The sequence below is a fragment of the Salvelinus alpinus genome, chromosome 19 (assembly GCF_045679555.1).
Source record: "Salvelinus alpinus chromosome 19, SLU_Salpinus.1, whole genome shotgun sequence".
Lineage (NCBI taxonomy): Eukaryota > Metazoa > Chordata > Actinopteri > Salmoniformes > Salmonidae > Salvelinus > Salvelinus alpinus.
In genome coordinates this window covers 45,566,508-45,585,332 of record NC_092104.1, presented here as the reverse complement: position 1 = coordinate 45,585,332, position 18,825 = coordinate 45,566,508, and the positions used below count along the sequence as shown (strand labels likewise).

At 42.1% G+C, this 18,825-nt stretch overlaps 2 protein-coding genes across 2 annotated transcripts in view; one reads left to right on the top strand and one right to left on the bottom strand.

The window, feature by feature from the left end:
- LOC139545718 (netrin-G2-like) overlaps positions 1-7,877 on the bottom strand; it is a 60,387-nt gene extending 52,510 nt beyond the window's left edge. Inside the window, exons 1-2 of the mRNA XM_071353783.1 lie at positions 7,306-7,877; positions 5,861-6,554 (exon numbers count right to left, since the gene is read on the bottom strand). Coding sequence (XP_071209884.1) covers positions 5,861-6,097 — 237 coding nt within the window. The 5' untranslated portion in view covers positions 6,098-6,554; positions 7,306-7,877. The remainder of the gene's footprint in view (positions 1-5,860; positions 6,555-7,305) is intronic.
- Positions 7,878-9,030: 1,153 nt separating this feature from the next.
- LOC139545717 (mediator of RNA polymerase II transcription subunit 27-like) overlaps positions 9,031-18,825 on the top strand; it is a 103,256-nt gene continuing 93,461 nt past the window's right edge. Inside the window, exon 1 of the mRNA XM_071353782.1 lies at positions 9,031-9,267. Coding sequence (XP_071209883.1) covers positions 9,035-9,267 — 233 coding nt within the window. The 5' untranslated portion in view covers positions 9,031-9,034. The remainder of the gene's footprint in view (positions 9,268-18,825) is intronic.

The following is an 18,825-nucleotide window of genomic DNA, read 5'->3' as shown; positions in this document are numbered from 1 at the left end:
ACCATGTCTGTGTGCTTGTCCCAACAGGTTAACATGCTCACCATATGTCCCCATTAAACAGTTTGTGAGCTCTGTTTGGTGAATAGCCATCTGGGAATTTCTACATACAGGGTAATAATTGCACATAATCTGGTTATAATGACACTAATTTAATGCACATAGTAAATTACAGTGTTGCATTGAATCAAATGACATCATCACTCCAAAAGAGATCAGCGAGACTACTCTAATGCGTTGCATACCTAAAAGTCCGACATTATATAGCTTCAACAGTGTCGTAGATGTTTCACTTCACCCTTAAGCTGTAACACTGCTCTACTGACACACATGGATTACACACAGAATGGATTAACATGGGGGGGGGGGGGGGGGTTGCCTACCATGTGGTCATCCCTGACCTCTAAATCCCAGTGTCACATTAGTCGGCCTGAGCGCAAACTGTCGCACGTCTTGTCATCAACAGTCATCCTCACCCACTCGGTTTCCAGACCTGGGTTCAGATACACTATTTGAGAACATTTCAAATAGTGTATCTGCTTGATTGAACTTGCCCGTTTCAATTTAACCAATAGAAAATTCAAAAATGGCACTCCAGGCAGGCTATTGGCAGTAGAATGGCCTTACTAAAAGAGCTCAGTGACTTTCAACGTGGCACCTTAATAGGATGCGACTTTTCCAACAAGTCAGTTCGTCAAATTTCTCCCCTGCTAGAGCTGCCCCGGTCAACTATAAGTGATGTTATTGTGAAGTGGAAACGTCTAGGAGTAACAACGGCTCAGCTGTGAAGTGGTAGGCCACACAAGCGCACAGAATGGGACCGCCGAGTGCTGAAGCGCGTAACGAGTAAAAATCGTATTTTCTGCGGTTGCAAAATTCACTGAGATCCAAAGTGCCTCTGGAAGCAACGTTAGCACAGTAATTGTTCGTTGGGAGCTTCATGAAATGGGTTTCCATGGCTGAGCAGCCAAGCACTGGCTGGAGTGGTGTAATGTTCGCCACCATTGGACTCTGGGTATGGCTGATGCCAGGAGAATGCTACCTGCCTCAATGCATAGTGCCAACTGTAAAGTTTGGTGGAGGAGGAATAATGGTCTGGGGCTGTTTTTCATGGTTCAGGCTAGGCCCCTTAGTTTCAGTGGAGGGAAATCTTAGCACTGCAGCATTACAATGACATTCTAGACGATTGTGTGCTTTCAAGTTTGTGGCAACAGTTAGGGGAAGACCCTTTCTTGTTTCAGCATAGCAATGCCCCCATGCACAAAGCAAGGTCCATACAGAAATGGTTTGTCGAGATCACTGTGGAAGAACTTGACTGGCCTACACAGAGCCCTGACCTCAACCCCATCAAACACCTTTGGGATGAATTGGAACGCCAACTGCGAGCCAGGCCTAATTGCCCAACATCAGTGCCCGACCTCACTAATGCTCATGGCTGAATGGAAGCAAGTCCCCGCAGCAATGTTCTAACATCTAGTGGAAAGCCTTCCCAGAAGAGTGGAGGCTGTTATGGCAGCAAAGGGGGGACCAACTCCATATTAATGCCCATGATTTTGGAATGAGATGTTCCACAAACAGGTGTCCACATACTTTTGGTAATGTACTGTACATTCTTTCCCCTTTATGTCAATGGTGTTATGAGAGCCACACAACAGGTGCCCAAGCCAGAGCTTCAGCTTCTTCTACCTTTAGCCCACAATCCTTGCCTCCTTCTGCAGAGCACACAAATCCAGTCCAACTGCTACACCAGGTGGCTTTCACCACTAAACCGCTCCAGCAATTATCCACACTGGATTCCTGTCACAGTTAAAGAGCAACCCAGTGCTAAGCAGACTGTTTGCCCACTTCTCAGTGACAGCCGCAGGGAATTCAGAATGGATCTCTCTTGCTCTCGCACTGGAGGAGAACCCCGAACTTTGATCCCCTTTCACTGACCAATAGGTTTCTTGTGTGTTTTTGAGACAATCCAACATTCTATCCTCAATGACAACAGAGGGTTTTTCCTCTCTGCTAGAGTGGAAGCCCTCCACTGATCTCCCCTTTAAGCTGTGGTTTGATGGCATTAGGAAGCTAAGCAGCTCCATCGATGAGGTTCAGACACCCTGACTGTGAGTGGCTGGGGATCACTGACCTCTCTCCTGAAGATGACCTGGCCAGTTTATTCATTGAGTCAGAGTCCAGTTGACATTGTTAAGTCCAATCAGAAGGACATCTGTGGACCTGCACTGACCGAAATAGATGGGAAGGATGAGGAAGAGACAGAAAGTGTGTGTTGCGGAAATGGAGAGGAGAGGTCATGTAAGAGGAGACGAGTCGAGACGAAAGGACCAGGATGATAAAACTAGAAAGGCAGTTGAGCCCAGAGATTTGGACGGTACCTCAGTCCACAAACATGCCCAACTGCATTGGTGTAGATGGGGAGCATTAAGCCATGTACTGTATGGGAAGCTAGTGTTTAGAGCTGCTATTCCCTCAACTGGTGAGATGCGTTTCCTCGCTTGACTAAAATGAATGTGAAGGAAGCTCCTGATACAACATCTGGAAAACAGCAGCCTAATTATACCAGAGACAAAACAGGCCACACAAGACCCTCACCTGTCCCAGCATGGCCCACTGCCTACTGTTTTAAATCTGTGCGGGCACACACACACCATTTCAAACTGTATTATGTTCATAGCACTATAAAAAAAAGCTGTTCAGATCAGCATAAATTAGAATGTAATCAAAAACCTTTTTTGAAAAATATTGTAATTCCCTGAAAGGATGACAGAGGATTACCATACGCACACCTTATTTTGAAGGATCCTCCAAGACCTGCAGTGGCATGAAAACAGGAGAATGGAGATTATTGCATGTGGGCATAGCGAAAACAGGATGAAATCGCTACCCTTTGGGAGCACAGGACGGGGGCTGAAGCTACCAGGACTCATGTAAAATTAATGACACAGGACAAAACTGACCAAAGCTGCACGTTAGTGACAATACATTAACTCTACACCGGTAGGATAAATATGGTGACATATGATCTAATCTAAACATTTATTTTAACCTACTGCAAATAGTGTACCAAATTGAAGTCCTTACTATAGCGCACTCCACTGCTGTGCTGTAACCTGCACTGCTATTTTTAGTTCCGGCTGTTTGTGCATTTTAAAATTAGCAAATGCAATGTGGGGCAGGATTATATCTAATATGTTGCGACCATTACTGTTGAAAAGAGTACTTGTAATTAATCATTTGAGCTCAGTGATGCCTCACTTCAGTTATGGACACTGTCTGGCTCCTCTCTTCGTCTTTCAATGTGTGTATAATTACATCAGTAGTGGGTCGAGATTTGTTGTTTTGCTTAGCTCCCTCCCTCCTTCCCTCCTCTGCTCATTAAGCGATGCTACATACAGAGTGCACTCCCCTCCCAGCACCAGCTAACATCATGCATGGCGGGGAGGGGGGGGGGGCAAAGCACTGACTAAAAATGCAACGGCATCTCCTGTGGGCCTAGTGGCTGAAATGTGCTCTAAATCATTCATGAGCCGGAAAGCTTTCCAACGAAAGCCAGCATACTCAATCTGGGGATGGCTTATTCTAATCAATGATGTTGCTTTCCGAAAGGAAAGCATGAAAAACATTGTCAATTGAGTGCACTCCTTCAATATCTAAAGTACAAAGCATGTAATTGATGTAAAATAGGCCACACACTGTATCATATTGCACTGTAAGAGTCATGGCAAGTCTAAATATGTGACTGTGTCTAGCTGTATTGGGTAGCCCTTTGGTAATGGGCCACTCATGGCACATTTACCTTTCCATAAGATGAATGGTCAGATCACTGGAGGAACGATAATTTACCAAAGAGCTTCTTGCCATAGAAGCACGTCGACACGGAGTCTTCATTCTTCAACAGCACAGTCAACAGGAGGCCACTTTACATTTCATAAAATGTTCATGACTAGACTACTTTGGGGCCAAAGAGAGGCCAACAAGTCTTTCACGTTAAAATGGTCAATGGTCATTAAGAATCCTATTGTGGCTGATCAGCATTTCTTGAAGTAGTAGGCTTACCAGTATGCCAACAGCCACACCATCCTGCTGCATCCCTGGCTTCCGTCTAAAGCTAAGCAGGGTTGGACCTGGTCAGGGCTTGGATGTGAGAATGCATGGCAAAATCAAGTTGCTGCTGGAATTGATGTTGGAGAGCCAGTTGAGGGGTGTAAGGTGAACAAATTCACCTGGGGGGAAGTGATGAGGACTCTACCCTGCAAAGGGTGCCTTTCAAAGTCCCAACCTGGCTCATGCCATCATAGCTCTCTCTAATTATCCCCAGCTTCAATTTGGCAAAATCCAGGCTAACCTCTCCACTACCACATCCAATGTGTGGTTAGTAATCTGGCATAAAAAAAGCTGTGATTACCACTACACAGGTGGATGCTACATATTGCTGCATGTTTAGTTGCAATGTGATGATCATAATTACCATTGGTGATATTTAGGATGTTAGAAGTGACTTGTCTCTTACCACAAAGACAGATGCTCAAATCAAAGTGAGTGATTGACAAGTCTAAGGCTATATAACAATTGATAACCAGGAGTTTCAGATTACACACTATACAATTGTACATGGTATGCTTTGTGATCATGGTTTGATCGTCCTCTCTTCATGGGTTCCAAAAGTACGACCCAGCTGGACAAATCATACATTTGCTTATTTTACAATCAAGCCCTCAGCTAGATTCCCACAGCAACATTGTCAGCCTCTCTTATAGAAATTAACCTCACCCATGTCAGCACTCTCCCCAAAAAACAGGAGCATACCATATATATACAGTATATATACATACACACAGTACACACACAAGCTTACAGCTATACAGGATACAAAATACTACATATAAATGTACATTTATAACCTTAAAGTTACTATTCATATGAGCTAATGGTGTTGCATCACTCATATTGCTAGAGTGTTAAACAGTGTTATAAATAAAGGATATCAGTCAAGGTGTGAGTCCCTGTAGGGAGGCACAAACACAATAACAAACCTAATTTAATGATATTGTTTGAGACAGACAAAATTTACTTGGTTAAATAACCTGATATACTGTAGTGTAGACTTAGTGTGTTTCATTCTGAAAACAGCAGGTCAAAGCAAAAAATATTTGTTTTATTGAATATTGCTGCTGCTATATTTTTTCATTTAGTCATATTTCATATTTATAGAAAATATAAATAGTATGTTTATTTTATTATTAAGTTATTCTATAGCACTATTCTGTTCTAATCTATTATATTGGTTTATACAACGGTTGGGTCTAATCCTGGATGCTGATTGGATAAAACCGCATTCCAGCTGATGTCTATTCCACAAATTACCACCAGCTAAAGCTATTGCGTTGAAAAGCCTATTTGCTCTGTTCCATCTCAGTTCGCAATCCACTGTCGGGGGGGGGGGCTCTTGTAGCTGAATGGAAGCAACTCCCCGCAGCAATGTTGGTGGAGGCTGTTGCAGCAGCAAAGGGACCAACTCTTGGCCATGTAGTGTATCTATTGAGGCAGTGATTCCAAAATAAATGTAATAGTATTTTGAAGTCTTGTTTGCATTTTCACTATAGTAACAAGAAGCCTACTGAAAGTAGGTTTCAACTCTTATGTCCTGAGACCTTTTATTCCTGTCATCTTGTTCGAGATCAAAGTTTCTCATCTCATATCTAGGATCAGATACCCTAACGATATCTAATATTTCTAGGAAACCTTCTATGTCAGTTTTTCATCACTCTTTTTGATATACAAAACTTCAAAGTGTAGGCCTATAAAAATCATCTAAGTATAAAACTAGTGCTGGCGTTACACCAACTGAATTCAAACTTACCAGGGTACAGAACCTTTCCGGGGGGTTGCCGCAAGTGATGCCAGGAGGATCCACCCTAATTTGCATGAACTCCTTCATAGCCATTGGTTTTGGCTGGCACGCATAAAACTCCCATGTTGGTCCATCGTCCGTACTAAACAGCGACTTACATATGTCATACTGGCCAAGTGTCAGAGTAACAAAGTGCAAAAGAAAAAGCACCTGTGAGAGCATGGCACTCGTAGAGACCACACCCATGGTCCAAGACCGAGAGTCCGGAGGGAAGAGGGAAGTGGTGCCACCGTCGGTCCACACAGGGAGAGGATCAGCTTGGAATCCGGTTGGTTTTCATGTTGGGAGAGACACCTGCCGCTTGCAGGATACAGCCTTACAACTCTCCTGGTTTTGTATACCTGCCTAAATAAGTTACACGTACTTCTGTTTTGAAGTATTTATCTTATTTTAAAAACAAGTAAATTAAAGTGTTACTTTAAATTATAGTTACAATAACTTGTTGTATTAGAAATGTATACAATGCTAATCTTTCTCAGATCGACACCCTTTGGTACTCCAGGCAAGCCATGCTGAAAGCAGTCGATATGTCCATGAGTAGACCATTGAGAATATTCCCGCTGTCCACTCAGAAGCTCGCTAGATAAGATTTTGTTGTGTTTTCATGTCAGTCAAAGGAAGTATTTACATGCTCCATCGTTGGCTATATTGAGAAGGAGAAAATACAATAATTTATTAAACATTTAACTTTTGGGGGGAAATTGCCACTCACATTTCCAGACAAAAAAGGCAATCTAAAACTATATCTAATAGGCTACTGCTACTATACAGACTATTTTATTTCGTTTCTACAACTAGCAATTAGGTTAAACATATCTTTCATTAGAGGAACTTGAACCCATTTGACATCTGTTAATTAATATCGGTAGGCAATACCGTAGCTTAAAAATAATATTGTAACCTTTCACGTTTGTTTTCACAACCAATTCTATATTCACAAGACTACCCTAATTAATGAATTTCCAAACAAAACTGCAAGTAAAAAAATATATACCCTAGTCCCCACAGACGGATGTCTGTTGCGCTCTTGGCTTTGCCAACAGAGGCAACATAACTGTCGATAACTTCTCACAGGCAGATGGTGACAGACCTAGGCTGTAGTCTACAATTGGCAAGTAAAAATAAGTAATTTGATCAACTTGGATCATGTTTGGACTTGTCCTATAATGTGGACAACTGATGTTCTCGACGTTGATGCGCTTTCCAAACCTCTGAAATTCTCTGAAGTGTGTAGCCTAATGCTGCTTTCAAATGTAGGCTATAATGGTTGATAAGAAATAACTGTGGCAAGTCACTGGTTGCAAGATTATAAGCATTAGTCCTATACAATTTTGAAGGTGCACGGTTACAACAGTTACTATCCTCTATGTTCACGGAGGAACTCGAACACTTACCAAATTGGTCCGGGAAAATATGATCATTCTGTCATGGGTGGATCCTTTGCAAAAGTGTTATCAGCATTCTAAAGCCTCAGCATTGGTTCGTCGTTGAAATAAAGCTTAACGTTACCGTATTCCCTTCTGTAAGAGGATTAGATGAGATGCTCTCCCCTTCTGTTTGTTTCCCTTCTGTTTTTATACTTTTGAGGAAAGCAGTGCGTTAGGATGGTATCCTATACATCCCGTACGCACAATAATTGACTTCTTGTTCGAAATATATTATATTTCAATACTTTTTCAGAAGTGGTACTGCCTCAATTAATGTTCCGTTACTTTTTGCGATTTCGGTTGTGTCCTAGGCGCTCAAGGGCAGAAGGAAAAAGCTCTCTCTCTCTCTCTCTCTCTCTCTCTCTCTCTCTCTCTCTCTCTCTCTCTCTCTCTCTCTCTCTCTCTCTCTCTCTCTCTCTCTCTCGACCTCACTTTCCCCTATGCATAAACACACTCGCTTATTTCATAAATTCCCCCCTGCCATTGTTCTCCAGCTCTCTTTTCGTTTCCTTATTTAGCTATCAGTATCTGATTTGCAAACTACGTGTGTGTGTGTGAAGCAGGTACGCAACTTTTACCGGTCAGAAATATAACCACCCCATGAGCCGATCGGGCTACCCGTCCTGCTTAAAGGAGCAGCTCAAAAATCACTCAAGGCAGACATAAGGAGCTCTAGTTTTCGCTAAGCAATAGGCTAACACAAAACTGTTTAACAGTTAAACAACTTGAAGTTCCTATATGGCTCTTAAAAGCATAGCGCATGCATCTTCAACACAGTGCAGGCGTCCTCAATTTTGTAACGTTCTCTCTTGAGCGGATGGTCAGCGGCCAGAACATAGGTATAAATACATTTGTACACTGCAAATTGACTGCAAGAACACCAAACAGATATAGTATTTGACAAAAACAGAATCATTTCAAACCTGGATTACATTGGGATACGATCGCATATGCCTCTATTGATGCGTGGGAATAATTGGGAACGGATATCCTAAGTTAAAATCCATTTGAGCTGATTTCCTGGTGATTTTACAGTGAAAATTATACATATAAAAAAATAGCCAATTTATAGGATATATATATATATAGCCCAGATCACTTGGGTGGCCAAATAAAATCAACCAATCCCCAACAGGGAGCCGTGTGCCAAATTTGGCCCGTGGTTGATTTTATTTGGCCACCCAAGTTCTGAGCAAAACATATATTGCCTATAAAATTGGCTATATATTTTTAGCAAACTATAACTTATGCTATTTACATGTACATTGTTGACAATTGCATTAGCCTACTTAATACCCAATTCAGCTGGATAGTAAAAACACATTTTAAAAAAGCAGCCAAAACCCTTAATTTGCTACTTTTGGATGGGTGTAATTGAAGTAACAGCATCAAAGCCTAAGGGGGCTTCCCATGGAAGAACACTAAATTGAGCTGTCCATGGTCCTGATGCATGGCCACAGACCAATGTGTGTAAACAGCCTACACATTTCTACAGGTCATCTGAGGCCAAATTATTGTCACAGACAGACACTGCACAACTTTTGTAGACAGCAATATAAAGGGTAGTTAAAAAATGATTTAAGAAGTAGTTGAATGCGAAAATGTATACTGGCAGTTAACAAATGAGAAGACAGCAGGTACGGAAAGCGTGAACTACATTTCCCTTGCTACGCACTGCATCTCGATGACGGTGTTTATGCGACGTTCATCTCAGCGTGCGAAGAAAATGGCGGACGCAATGAACGTTGGTGTGAATTTAGAAGCATTTTCTCAAGCAATAAGTGCTATTCAAGCACTTCGTTCAAGTGTAACAAGGGTTTTTGACTCTCTGAAAGATGGGATGAAAAACAAAGAAACCCTCGAAGGACGCGAAAAGGTTTTTATTACCGAGTTTCAAGATAACCTGCAGTCTGTGAATCGCGACTTGAAGTGAGTAGCTGTAACGTTAAGTGCTAACGTTAGCTAGGTAAATCTTTGCTGTAAACACACAAGTTAGCGTGCTAGATAGTTGGATAACATTCCATCCTCACGCCTAAAAAGTTAATTTCCAACTAGCTAGTATCCATGACTTGGCTGAAGTGTAAATGGTGTGTGTGCGCAACGTTAGCCTAGTTTTACAGACCATTGCTAAATAAAGTGTGCGCGCGCAAGTGAAATGTATCATAGCAACTAACGTTAGCTAGCTAGCAAAAAAAAAAAAAAGTACTCTGACATTCTTGTAGGCACCTATTTTGAATGCATTTTAAAGTCTAGGCCTACATATTGTGAAACGTGTAGCTAGCTAAGTTCACATTACTTTGACGTGAAAGCAAAGTTAAACTCCCAGAAGGAATGGTCTAATGTTCCTCAATGCTGCAAAAGTTTTTTTTCTACACTGAACAAAAATATAAACGCAACATGTTAAGTGTTGGTCCCATGTTCCATGAGCTGAAATAAAATATCCCAGAAATGTTCCATATGCACAAAAATCTTATTTCCCTCAAATTGTGCATCCAAATTTGTTTACATCCCTGTTATTTTGCATTTCTCAAGATAATCCATCCACCTGACAGGTGTGGCATACAGCTTTCTTAAGTATTCACCCCCTTGGCATTTTTCCTATTTTGTTTCCTTACAACCTGGAATTAAAACAGATTTTTTGGGGGGTTGTATCATTTGAGTTACACAACATGCTTACGACTTTGAAAATGCAAAATATTTTTTGTGGAACAAACAAGAGAAGACAAATCAGAACTTGAGCGTGCATAACTATTCACCCCCCCAAGTCAATACTTTGTAGAGCCACATTTTGCAGCAATTACAGCTGCAAGTCTCTTGGGGTATGTCTCTATAAACTCAGCACATCTAGCCACTGGGATTTTTGCCCATTCATCAAGGCAAAACTGCTCCAGCTCCTTCAAGTTTGATGGGTTCCGCTGATGTACAGCAATCTTTAAGTCATACCACAGATTCTCAACTGGATTGAGGTCTGGGCTTTGACTAGGCCATTTAAATGTTTCCCCTTAAACCTTGAGTGTTGCTTTAGCAGTATGCCTAGGGTCATTGTCTTCATGGTGCCGCTAGCTTAGTGGTTGCAGACTTTGGGGCCTTTCAGAACAGCTGTATATATACTGAGATCATGTGACACTTAGATTGCACACAGGTGGATGTTATTTAACTAATTATGTGACTTCTGAAGGTAATTGGTTGCACCAGATCTTATTTAGGGGCTTCATAGCAAAGGGGTGAATACGTATGCATGCACCACTTTTCAATTTTTTTTGTAATTTTTGTTTACATTTTATTTTTTTAATTTCACTTCACCAATTTGGACTATTTTGTGTGTGTCCATTACATGAAATTCAAATAAATATCCATTTAAATTACAGGTTGTAATGCAATAAAATAGGAAAAACGCCAAGGGGGATGAATACTTTTGCAAGGCACTGTATCAAGAAGCTGATTAAAGAGCATGATCCTTAAACAGGTGTAGGGTTCCACACTTTGGAGGTGGGAATTAACAGGAATATATGGGAATTAACAGAAATATATGCAAATGTAATATTAATACTATTTACATGTAGATGTTTTTTTGCATTGGCTATATTTACCATATCATATGGGGACAGAAACATAAAACTTTTACCTTTAATGAGTAGACATAATTGCAGATGATTAAAGCCTTCCATAGTTACAGATTTAACTTTAATTAAATGAGTTGACTCTTCACATGGGATGATTTCACTGGACAACAAAAGAAAGGGAATATTGATTGATCCCCTATGATCCATCGCATCTCCAAAAAATGTTTTCAACATCTGTAAAATGAGTCTACAAACTAAAGCTTTAGTTGTTTTCCTCTCAGGCTCCCATGTCTTCTCCCTGGACCTCCTCAATGTCCACCTCTTGAACATCAGACTCTGAGGCCTCATCTTTACCGTCACTTTCCAACCTTGTTGAGGATGGCTCGTTGTCAGGCTCAAAAAGCCTCAAATTTGCCCGGATGGCCACCAATTTTTCAACCCTTGTATTGGTCAGCCTGTTGTGTGGTTTCCCAAACAAGGACCAGTTGCGCTCTGAGGCGTCTGATGTTGGTGGGATTTGGAGGATGATGGAGGCAACAGGGGAAAGAGCCTCAGATCCACTAAGTCCCTTCCACCAGGTGGCTGATGAGATATGTTGCTACGACTGCCATATTGCATCTCCATCCCAAAGCCTTTGCTTGGAAGTGTATTTCGCCGGACTGCCAAGAACTTTGCCCTCATCCAGGCCAAGGTGGCGAGACATGGTCGTGAAGACACCATAGGCCTTGTTGATCTCTGCACCAGACAGGATGCTCTTGCCAGCATATTTGGGGTCCAACATGTACGCTGCGGCGTGTTTGGGCTTCAGGCAGAAGTCTTCACGCTTTTTGATGTATTTCAGAACTGCAGTTTCCTCTGCTTGGAGCAACAGTGAAGTGGGCAGGGCAGTACGGATTTCTTCTCTTACATCTGCAAGCAGAGTCTGAACATCAGACAGGATGGCACTGTCTCCCGCAATCCGTGCAATGGCTACTGCTATAGGTTTCAGGAGTTTCAGGCTGCTTACCACTCTCTCCCAAAATACATAATCCAGGAGGATCCTCTTGATGGGGCTGTCTATATCGGCAGACTGTGATATGGCCATTTCTTGGAGAGACTCTTTTCCCTCTAGGAGACTTTCAAATATGATGACAACACCACCCCAATGCGTGTTGCTGGGCAGCTTCAATGTGGTGCTCTTATTCTTCTCAGGTAGATTGCTGCTACAACCCTTCACATACCTAACCATTTCCTTGGCTCTCTTGTAGAGTGTATCCATTGTTTTCAGTGCCATGATGTCCTTGAGGAGCAGATTCAATGCATGAGCAGCACAGCCAATGGGTGTGATGTGAGGGTAGGACTCCTCCACTTTAGACCAAGCAGCCTTCATGTTTGCAGCATTGTCTGTCACCAGTGCAAATACCTTCTGTGGTCCAAGATAAATGATGACTGCCTTCAGTTCAATACACATTGTCTGTATGCATCAGAGGTGAACCAGTTGCATACACAGCTCGAGCAAAACATTCATCAGCATTTCTCTGACTATGTTCCTCTATTCAGTCAAAAACTTCTGATTCCAGGAGGACCATGAGCTTTTGCTACCGATAAGGTGTCTGATTCATAATTTTCACCTCGAATAGGTGTAGAGGGATTTTTGTCAGAGGTTGCTTGTTCTGAGGGAACTTTATGCACTTGGCCAGATGATTCTGCATCTTGTTTGCATTCTTCACATGTGATTTGGCACAGTATTTGCAAATGTACACAGCTTTTCCTTCTACATTAGCTGCAGTGAAATGTCATCACACATCCAGATAGTGCCCTTGTCATTTTCCAGTAAAGATTAGAAAAACAAAACCCAAATACAATCTCATGTACAGATAAATAGTTAAGCAGTTAGATTAAACAACTCCTTTGTAAGATAAATGTTTTAAAATGAAACATGTATGGAAACAGGTGAATTAACTCTCCTGAGTTAGCAGGTTCAAGCAAGGTAAAACCCACATAGTAGCAAAAACTAACTAGCAGAAATTGTTAGAAATGATTTAAACATACTTTGCTGTAGGCTACTTACTATAGGCTATTTACTAGTTAACAAAAAGTAATGTATGTCATATAAAATATATTCACCCCACCCAGTATTGTAATCAAAACTTACCAGAAAGCATGTAGTCCTTGGCTCAGACAGTGTAGTAGTGTGGGCTCAATAGCATCTCATTAGTGTGCAAGATCTTGAGAATCAGCTGTACAGTCATGGCCAAAAGTTTTGAGAATGACACAAATATTAATTTTCACAAAGTCTGCTGCCTCAGTTTGTATGATGGCAATTTGCATATACTCCAGAATGTTATGAAGAGTGATCAGATTAATTGCAATTAATTGCAAAGTCCCTCTTTGCCATGCAAATGAACTGAATCCCCAAAAACCTTTTCCACTACATTTCAGCCCTGCCACAAAAGTACCAGCTGACATCATGTCAGTGATTCTCTCGTTAAGACAGGTGTGAGTGTTGATGAGGACAAGGCTGGAGATCACTCTGTCATGCTGATTTGAATTCGAATAACAGACTGGAAGCTTCAAAAGGAGGGTGGTGCTTGGAATCATTGTTCTTCCTCTGTCAACCATGGTTACCTGCAAGGAAACACGTGCCGTCATCATTGCTTTGCACAAAAAGGACTTCGCAAGGATATTGCTGCCAGTAAGATTGCACCTAAATCAACCATTTATCGGATCATCAAGAACTTCAAGGAGAGTGGTTCAATTGTTGTGAAGAAGTCTTCAGGGTGCCCAAGAAAGTCCAGCAAGCGACAGGACCGTCTCCTAAAGTTGATTCAGCTGCGGGATCGGGGCACCACCAGTACAGAGCTTGCTCAGGAATGGCAGCAGGCAGGTGTGAGTGCATCTGCACGCACAGTGAGGCGAAGACTTTTGAAGGATGGCCTGGTGTCAAGAAGGGCAGCAAAGAAGCCACTTCTCTCCAGGAAAAACATCAGGGACAGACTGATATTCTGCAAAAGGTACAGGGATTGGACTGCTGAGGACAGGGGTAAAGTCATTTTCTCTGATGAATCCCCTTTCCGATTGTTTCGGGCATCCGGAAAAAAGCTTGTCCGGAGAAGATAAGGTGAGCGCTACCATCAGTCCTGTGTCATGCCAACAGTAAAGCATCCTGAGACCATTCATGTGTGAGGTTGCTTCTCAGCCAAGGGAGTGGGCTCACTCACAATTATGCCTAAGAACACAGCAATGAATAAAGAATGGTACCAACACATCCTCCGAGAGCAACTTCTCCCAACCATCCAGGAACAGTTTGGTGACGAACAATGCCTTTTCCAGCATGATGGAGCAACGTGCCATAAGGAAAAAGTGATAACTAAGTGGCTCGGGGAACAAAACATCAATATTTTGGGTCCATGGCCAGGAAACTCCCGAGACCTTAATCCCATTGAGAACGTGTGGTCAATCCTCAAGAGGCGGGTGGACAAACAAAAATTCCAGGGCTTAACTTCCCATGGAAAATCTCCGGAAGTTTCTAACCCTTTGTAACCCTACACAGGCGCATCATGTTCTGGGGACAATAAAAGGCCACTCTAAAATGTGCAGTTTTGTCATACAACACAATGCCACATATCTCAAGTTTTGAGGGAGCGTGCAATTGGCATCCTAACTGTCCAACACTGCTGTTGTCAGAGAATTAATTTCTCTACCATAATCCGCCTCCAACGTAATTTTAGAGAATTTGGCAGTACATCCAACTGGCCTCACAACCGCAGACCACGTGCAACCACAGTAGCCCAGGACCTCCACATCCTGCTTCTTCACCTTCGGGATCATCTGAGACCAGCCACCTGGACAGCTGATGAAACTGTGGGTTTGTATAACTAAAGAATTTATGCGCATTCTGTCAGAAACCGTCTCAGGGAAGCTCATCTGCATGCTCGTCATCCTCACCATGGTCTTGACCTGACTACAGTTTGCATCGTAACTGACTTCAGTGGGCAAATGCTCACCTTCGATTGCCATTGGCATGCTGGAGAAGTGTGCTTTTCACGGATGAATCCCGATTTCAACTGTGCCCGGCAGATGACAGACAGCGTGTATGGCATCGTGTGGGCGAGCAGTTTGCTTATGTCAACGTTGTGAACAGAGACCCCCGTGGTGGTGGGGTTATAGTATGGGCAGGCATAAGCTATGGACAACAAACACAATAGCATTTTATCGATGGCAATTTGAATGCACCGTGACGAGGTCCTGAGGCCCATTGTCGTGAAATTCATTCGCCGCCATCACCTCATGTTTCAGCATGATAATGCACTGCCCCATGTCACAAGGATCTGTACACAATTCCTGAAAGCTGAAAATGTCCCAGTTCTTCCATGACTTGCATACCAGACACGTCACCCATTGAGCATGTTTGGGATGCTCTCGATCGACGTGTACGACAGCGTGTTCCAGTTCCCGCCAATATCCAGCAACTTCGCACAGCCATTGAGGAGTGAGACAACATTCCACAGGCCACAATCAACAGCCTGATCAACTCTGTGCAAAGGAGACGTCGCGCTGCTTGAGGTAAATGGTGGTCCCACCAGGTACTGACTGGTTTTCTGATCCACGCCCCTACCTTACTTTTAGAGCTATCTGTGACCAGCAAATGCATGTCTGTATTGTGTGAAATATATAGATTAGGGCCTAATGAATTGATTTCAATTGCCTGGTTTCCTTTAATGAACTGTAACTCACTCAGTAAAGTATTTGAAATTGTTGCACGTTGCGTTTATTTTTGTTCAGTTAATATTCCTTTAGTAATACACAAATCTTAACAAAGATGCATACCCTTGCGCCTCTAAAACGACGTTACATAAACCTGGTAGCTGATACAGGATAATTTATTACATAAGAAAGGCAGAAACGGACTCTTCATTGAAAATATTATGCATTTGCCATGTGCACGATTTTCTCTGGATAGTCTAGAAGTTCTTAGATGATTTAAGATCCCAGTGTGAAAGGATGGTGATCCTTCTAATCTAATCTACTGTCCCCTTTCCAAACTTTCTGTTCTTGCCAAAGTCCTTGAAACACTTCAGTTGGTGTCAACAGCCCATGGTTTGGTCGCATCAATTTGTTTCCACGGCATCACATAATAGAAAAAAATATGAATCACCTTTTATAAAGTAATTCACAGTGTTTTAGACTGTGTAACAGACTGCTGAGATTGTAGGCTATTCAATAAATATGTTTAATCTAACATGTCTAAGCAGGAATGCATGATTTAAGACACAGTGCATTCGGAAAGTATTCAGGCCCCTTGACTTTTTCCACATTTTGTTACGTTACTGCCTTATTCTAAAATCCTCATCAATTTACACACAATACCGCAGAATGACACAGCCAAAACAGTTTTATCAAATTTTTTGCATATGTATTAACATTTAAAACAGATACCTTATTTATGTAAGTATTCAGACCCTTTGCTATGAGACTCGAAATTGAGCTCAGGTGCTTCCTGTTTCCATTGATCATCCTTGAAATGTTTCTACAATATGATTGGTGTCCACCTGTGGTAAATTAAATTGATTGAACATGATTTGGAAAGGCACACACCTGTCTATATAAGGTCCCACAGTTGACAGTGCATGTCAGAGCAAATCCAAGGCATGAGGTCGAAGGAATTGTCCGTAGAGCTCCGAAACAGGATTGTGTCGAGGCACAGATCTGGGGAAGGGTACCAAAAAAGGTCTGCAACATTGAAGGTCCCCAAGAACACAGTAGCCACCATCATTCTTAAATGGAAGACATTTGGAACCACCAAGACTATTCCTAGAGCTGGCCGCCCGGCCAAACTGTGCAGTCAGGGGAGAAGCGCCTTGGTCAGGGAGGTGACCAAGAACCCGATGGTCACTGACAGAGCTCCAGTGTTTCTCTGTGGAGATGGGAGAACCTTCCAGAAGGACAACCATCTCTGCAGCACTCCACCAATCATACCTTTATGGTAGAGTGGCCAGATGGAAGCCACTCCTCAGTAAAAGGCACATGACAGCCCACTTGGAGTTTGCCAGAAGGCACCTAAAGACTCTCAGACCATGAGAAACAAGATTATCTGGTCTGATGAAACAAAGCTTAAGCTCTTTGGCCTGAATGCCAAGCGTCACATCTGGAGGAAACCTGGCACCATCCCTATGGTGAAGCATGGTGGTGGCAGCATCATGCTATGGGGATGTTTTTCAGCGACAGGGATTTGGAAACTAGTCAGGATCAATGGAAAGATGAACGGAGCAAAGTACAGAGAGGTCCTTGATGAAAACCTGCTCCGGTTCCCTCAGGACCTCAGACTGCCGCGAAGGTTCAACTTCCAACAGGACAACGACCCAAAGCACATAGCCACGACAACGCAGGAGTGGCGTCAGGACAAGTCTCTGCATGTACTTGAGTGGTCCAGAGCCCGGACTTGAACCCGTTTGAACATCTTTGGAGAGACCTGGAAATAGCTGTGCAGCAACGGTCCCCATCCAACCTGACAGAGTTTGAGAGGATTTGCAGAGAAGAATGGGAAAAACTTCCCAAATACAGGTATGCCAAGCTTATAGCGTCATACCCAAGAAGACTTGAGGCTGTTATGGATGCCAAAGGTGCTTCAACAGAGTACTGAGTAAAGAGTCTGAATACTTGTGTAAATGTGACATTTTTAAAAATTTATTTGTATACATTTGCCAAAATGTACACAAACCTGTTTTTGCTATAAAAAAAAATATCCTCATCAATCTACATTTAACACCCTATAAATGACAATGTAATCGTTTTTAGAATAAGGCTGTAACATAAGAAATGTGGAAGAAGTCAGGGGGTCTGAATACTTTCTGAAAGCACTGTATTTTGATGTGCAAGAAAGTCCAGTGATTATCGTGAGTTGTGGTTTGACAATAGGTTGTTATATTTTGCTGTTAAAATAGGGCTCCAGAATCTTCTGAATTTTGTTGTTCAGTAAATATGAATTTGCCTACATCTTTATGTGCACTATTATCATATGCTAATACATTTTTGGGCTATTTCACCACATGAGGAAGTGAAACTCAGAACACATTAGCTACATCACTAACACAAAATGTAATACCCAATGCTAGTCGTAATCTAACAGTAAATGTCATGTCCTAAAAAAACGTTGCACTTGTAGACTGCTACCCTATGCACTCGCAATGGCTGATCCACAATTGCACATTTCGCTCGCTCCATATCTTAAAGCCATATCAAATATATTTAGAGATGACAAATACAAATTATACCCGCAGAAAGCTGAGAACAACATCAGTTGCTTCCAAAGATGTGTATTTCCCGCAAATGTTATACAATCAGAAGCCTTTTTCTCTATCCCTCACTGCACATCTGAGGAGACAAAGAGAGAGCGTGGCTTGCTCATCACATCAGCAGGCCCAGGGTCAGGGCAGACACTTTCATTACAGGAATCATGAGGGTAATGCACTTTCCTGTTTGACCAAATCATGGTTTTAGCGCCAAAAAATGTGATGTTTTGAAACTGAGTGAGGTGACCATGTAATGAATGTTCAGCTCGCACTGATGCGACCAATTACGTTTTTTTTTACTCGCACAGACAAGTCAAAGGGTCACAAATTGTGACTAAATGGTTGCAGTCCGGAGCCCTGACTTGTTAGTGAGTAGCTGAAGGAGTTTTTATACACCAATAATGTCCTGAACAAGTTTCAGTCTGGATTTAGAAAGAAGCATAGCACTACTACGGCGACCATGAAAGTTACTAATACTGGAAGCACTTGATTCTAAACAGCATTGTGTTGCTTTGTTCATTGATTTGTCTAAGGCGTTTGACACCGTAGACTGAGATATTGATGCAGAGCTTGTCAAACATAGGCCTTTCAAGTAAATTTTTTTGTTGGTTTAATGATTTTCTTAGTGTTAGATCACAATGTGTACAGGTTAA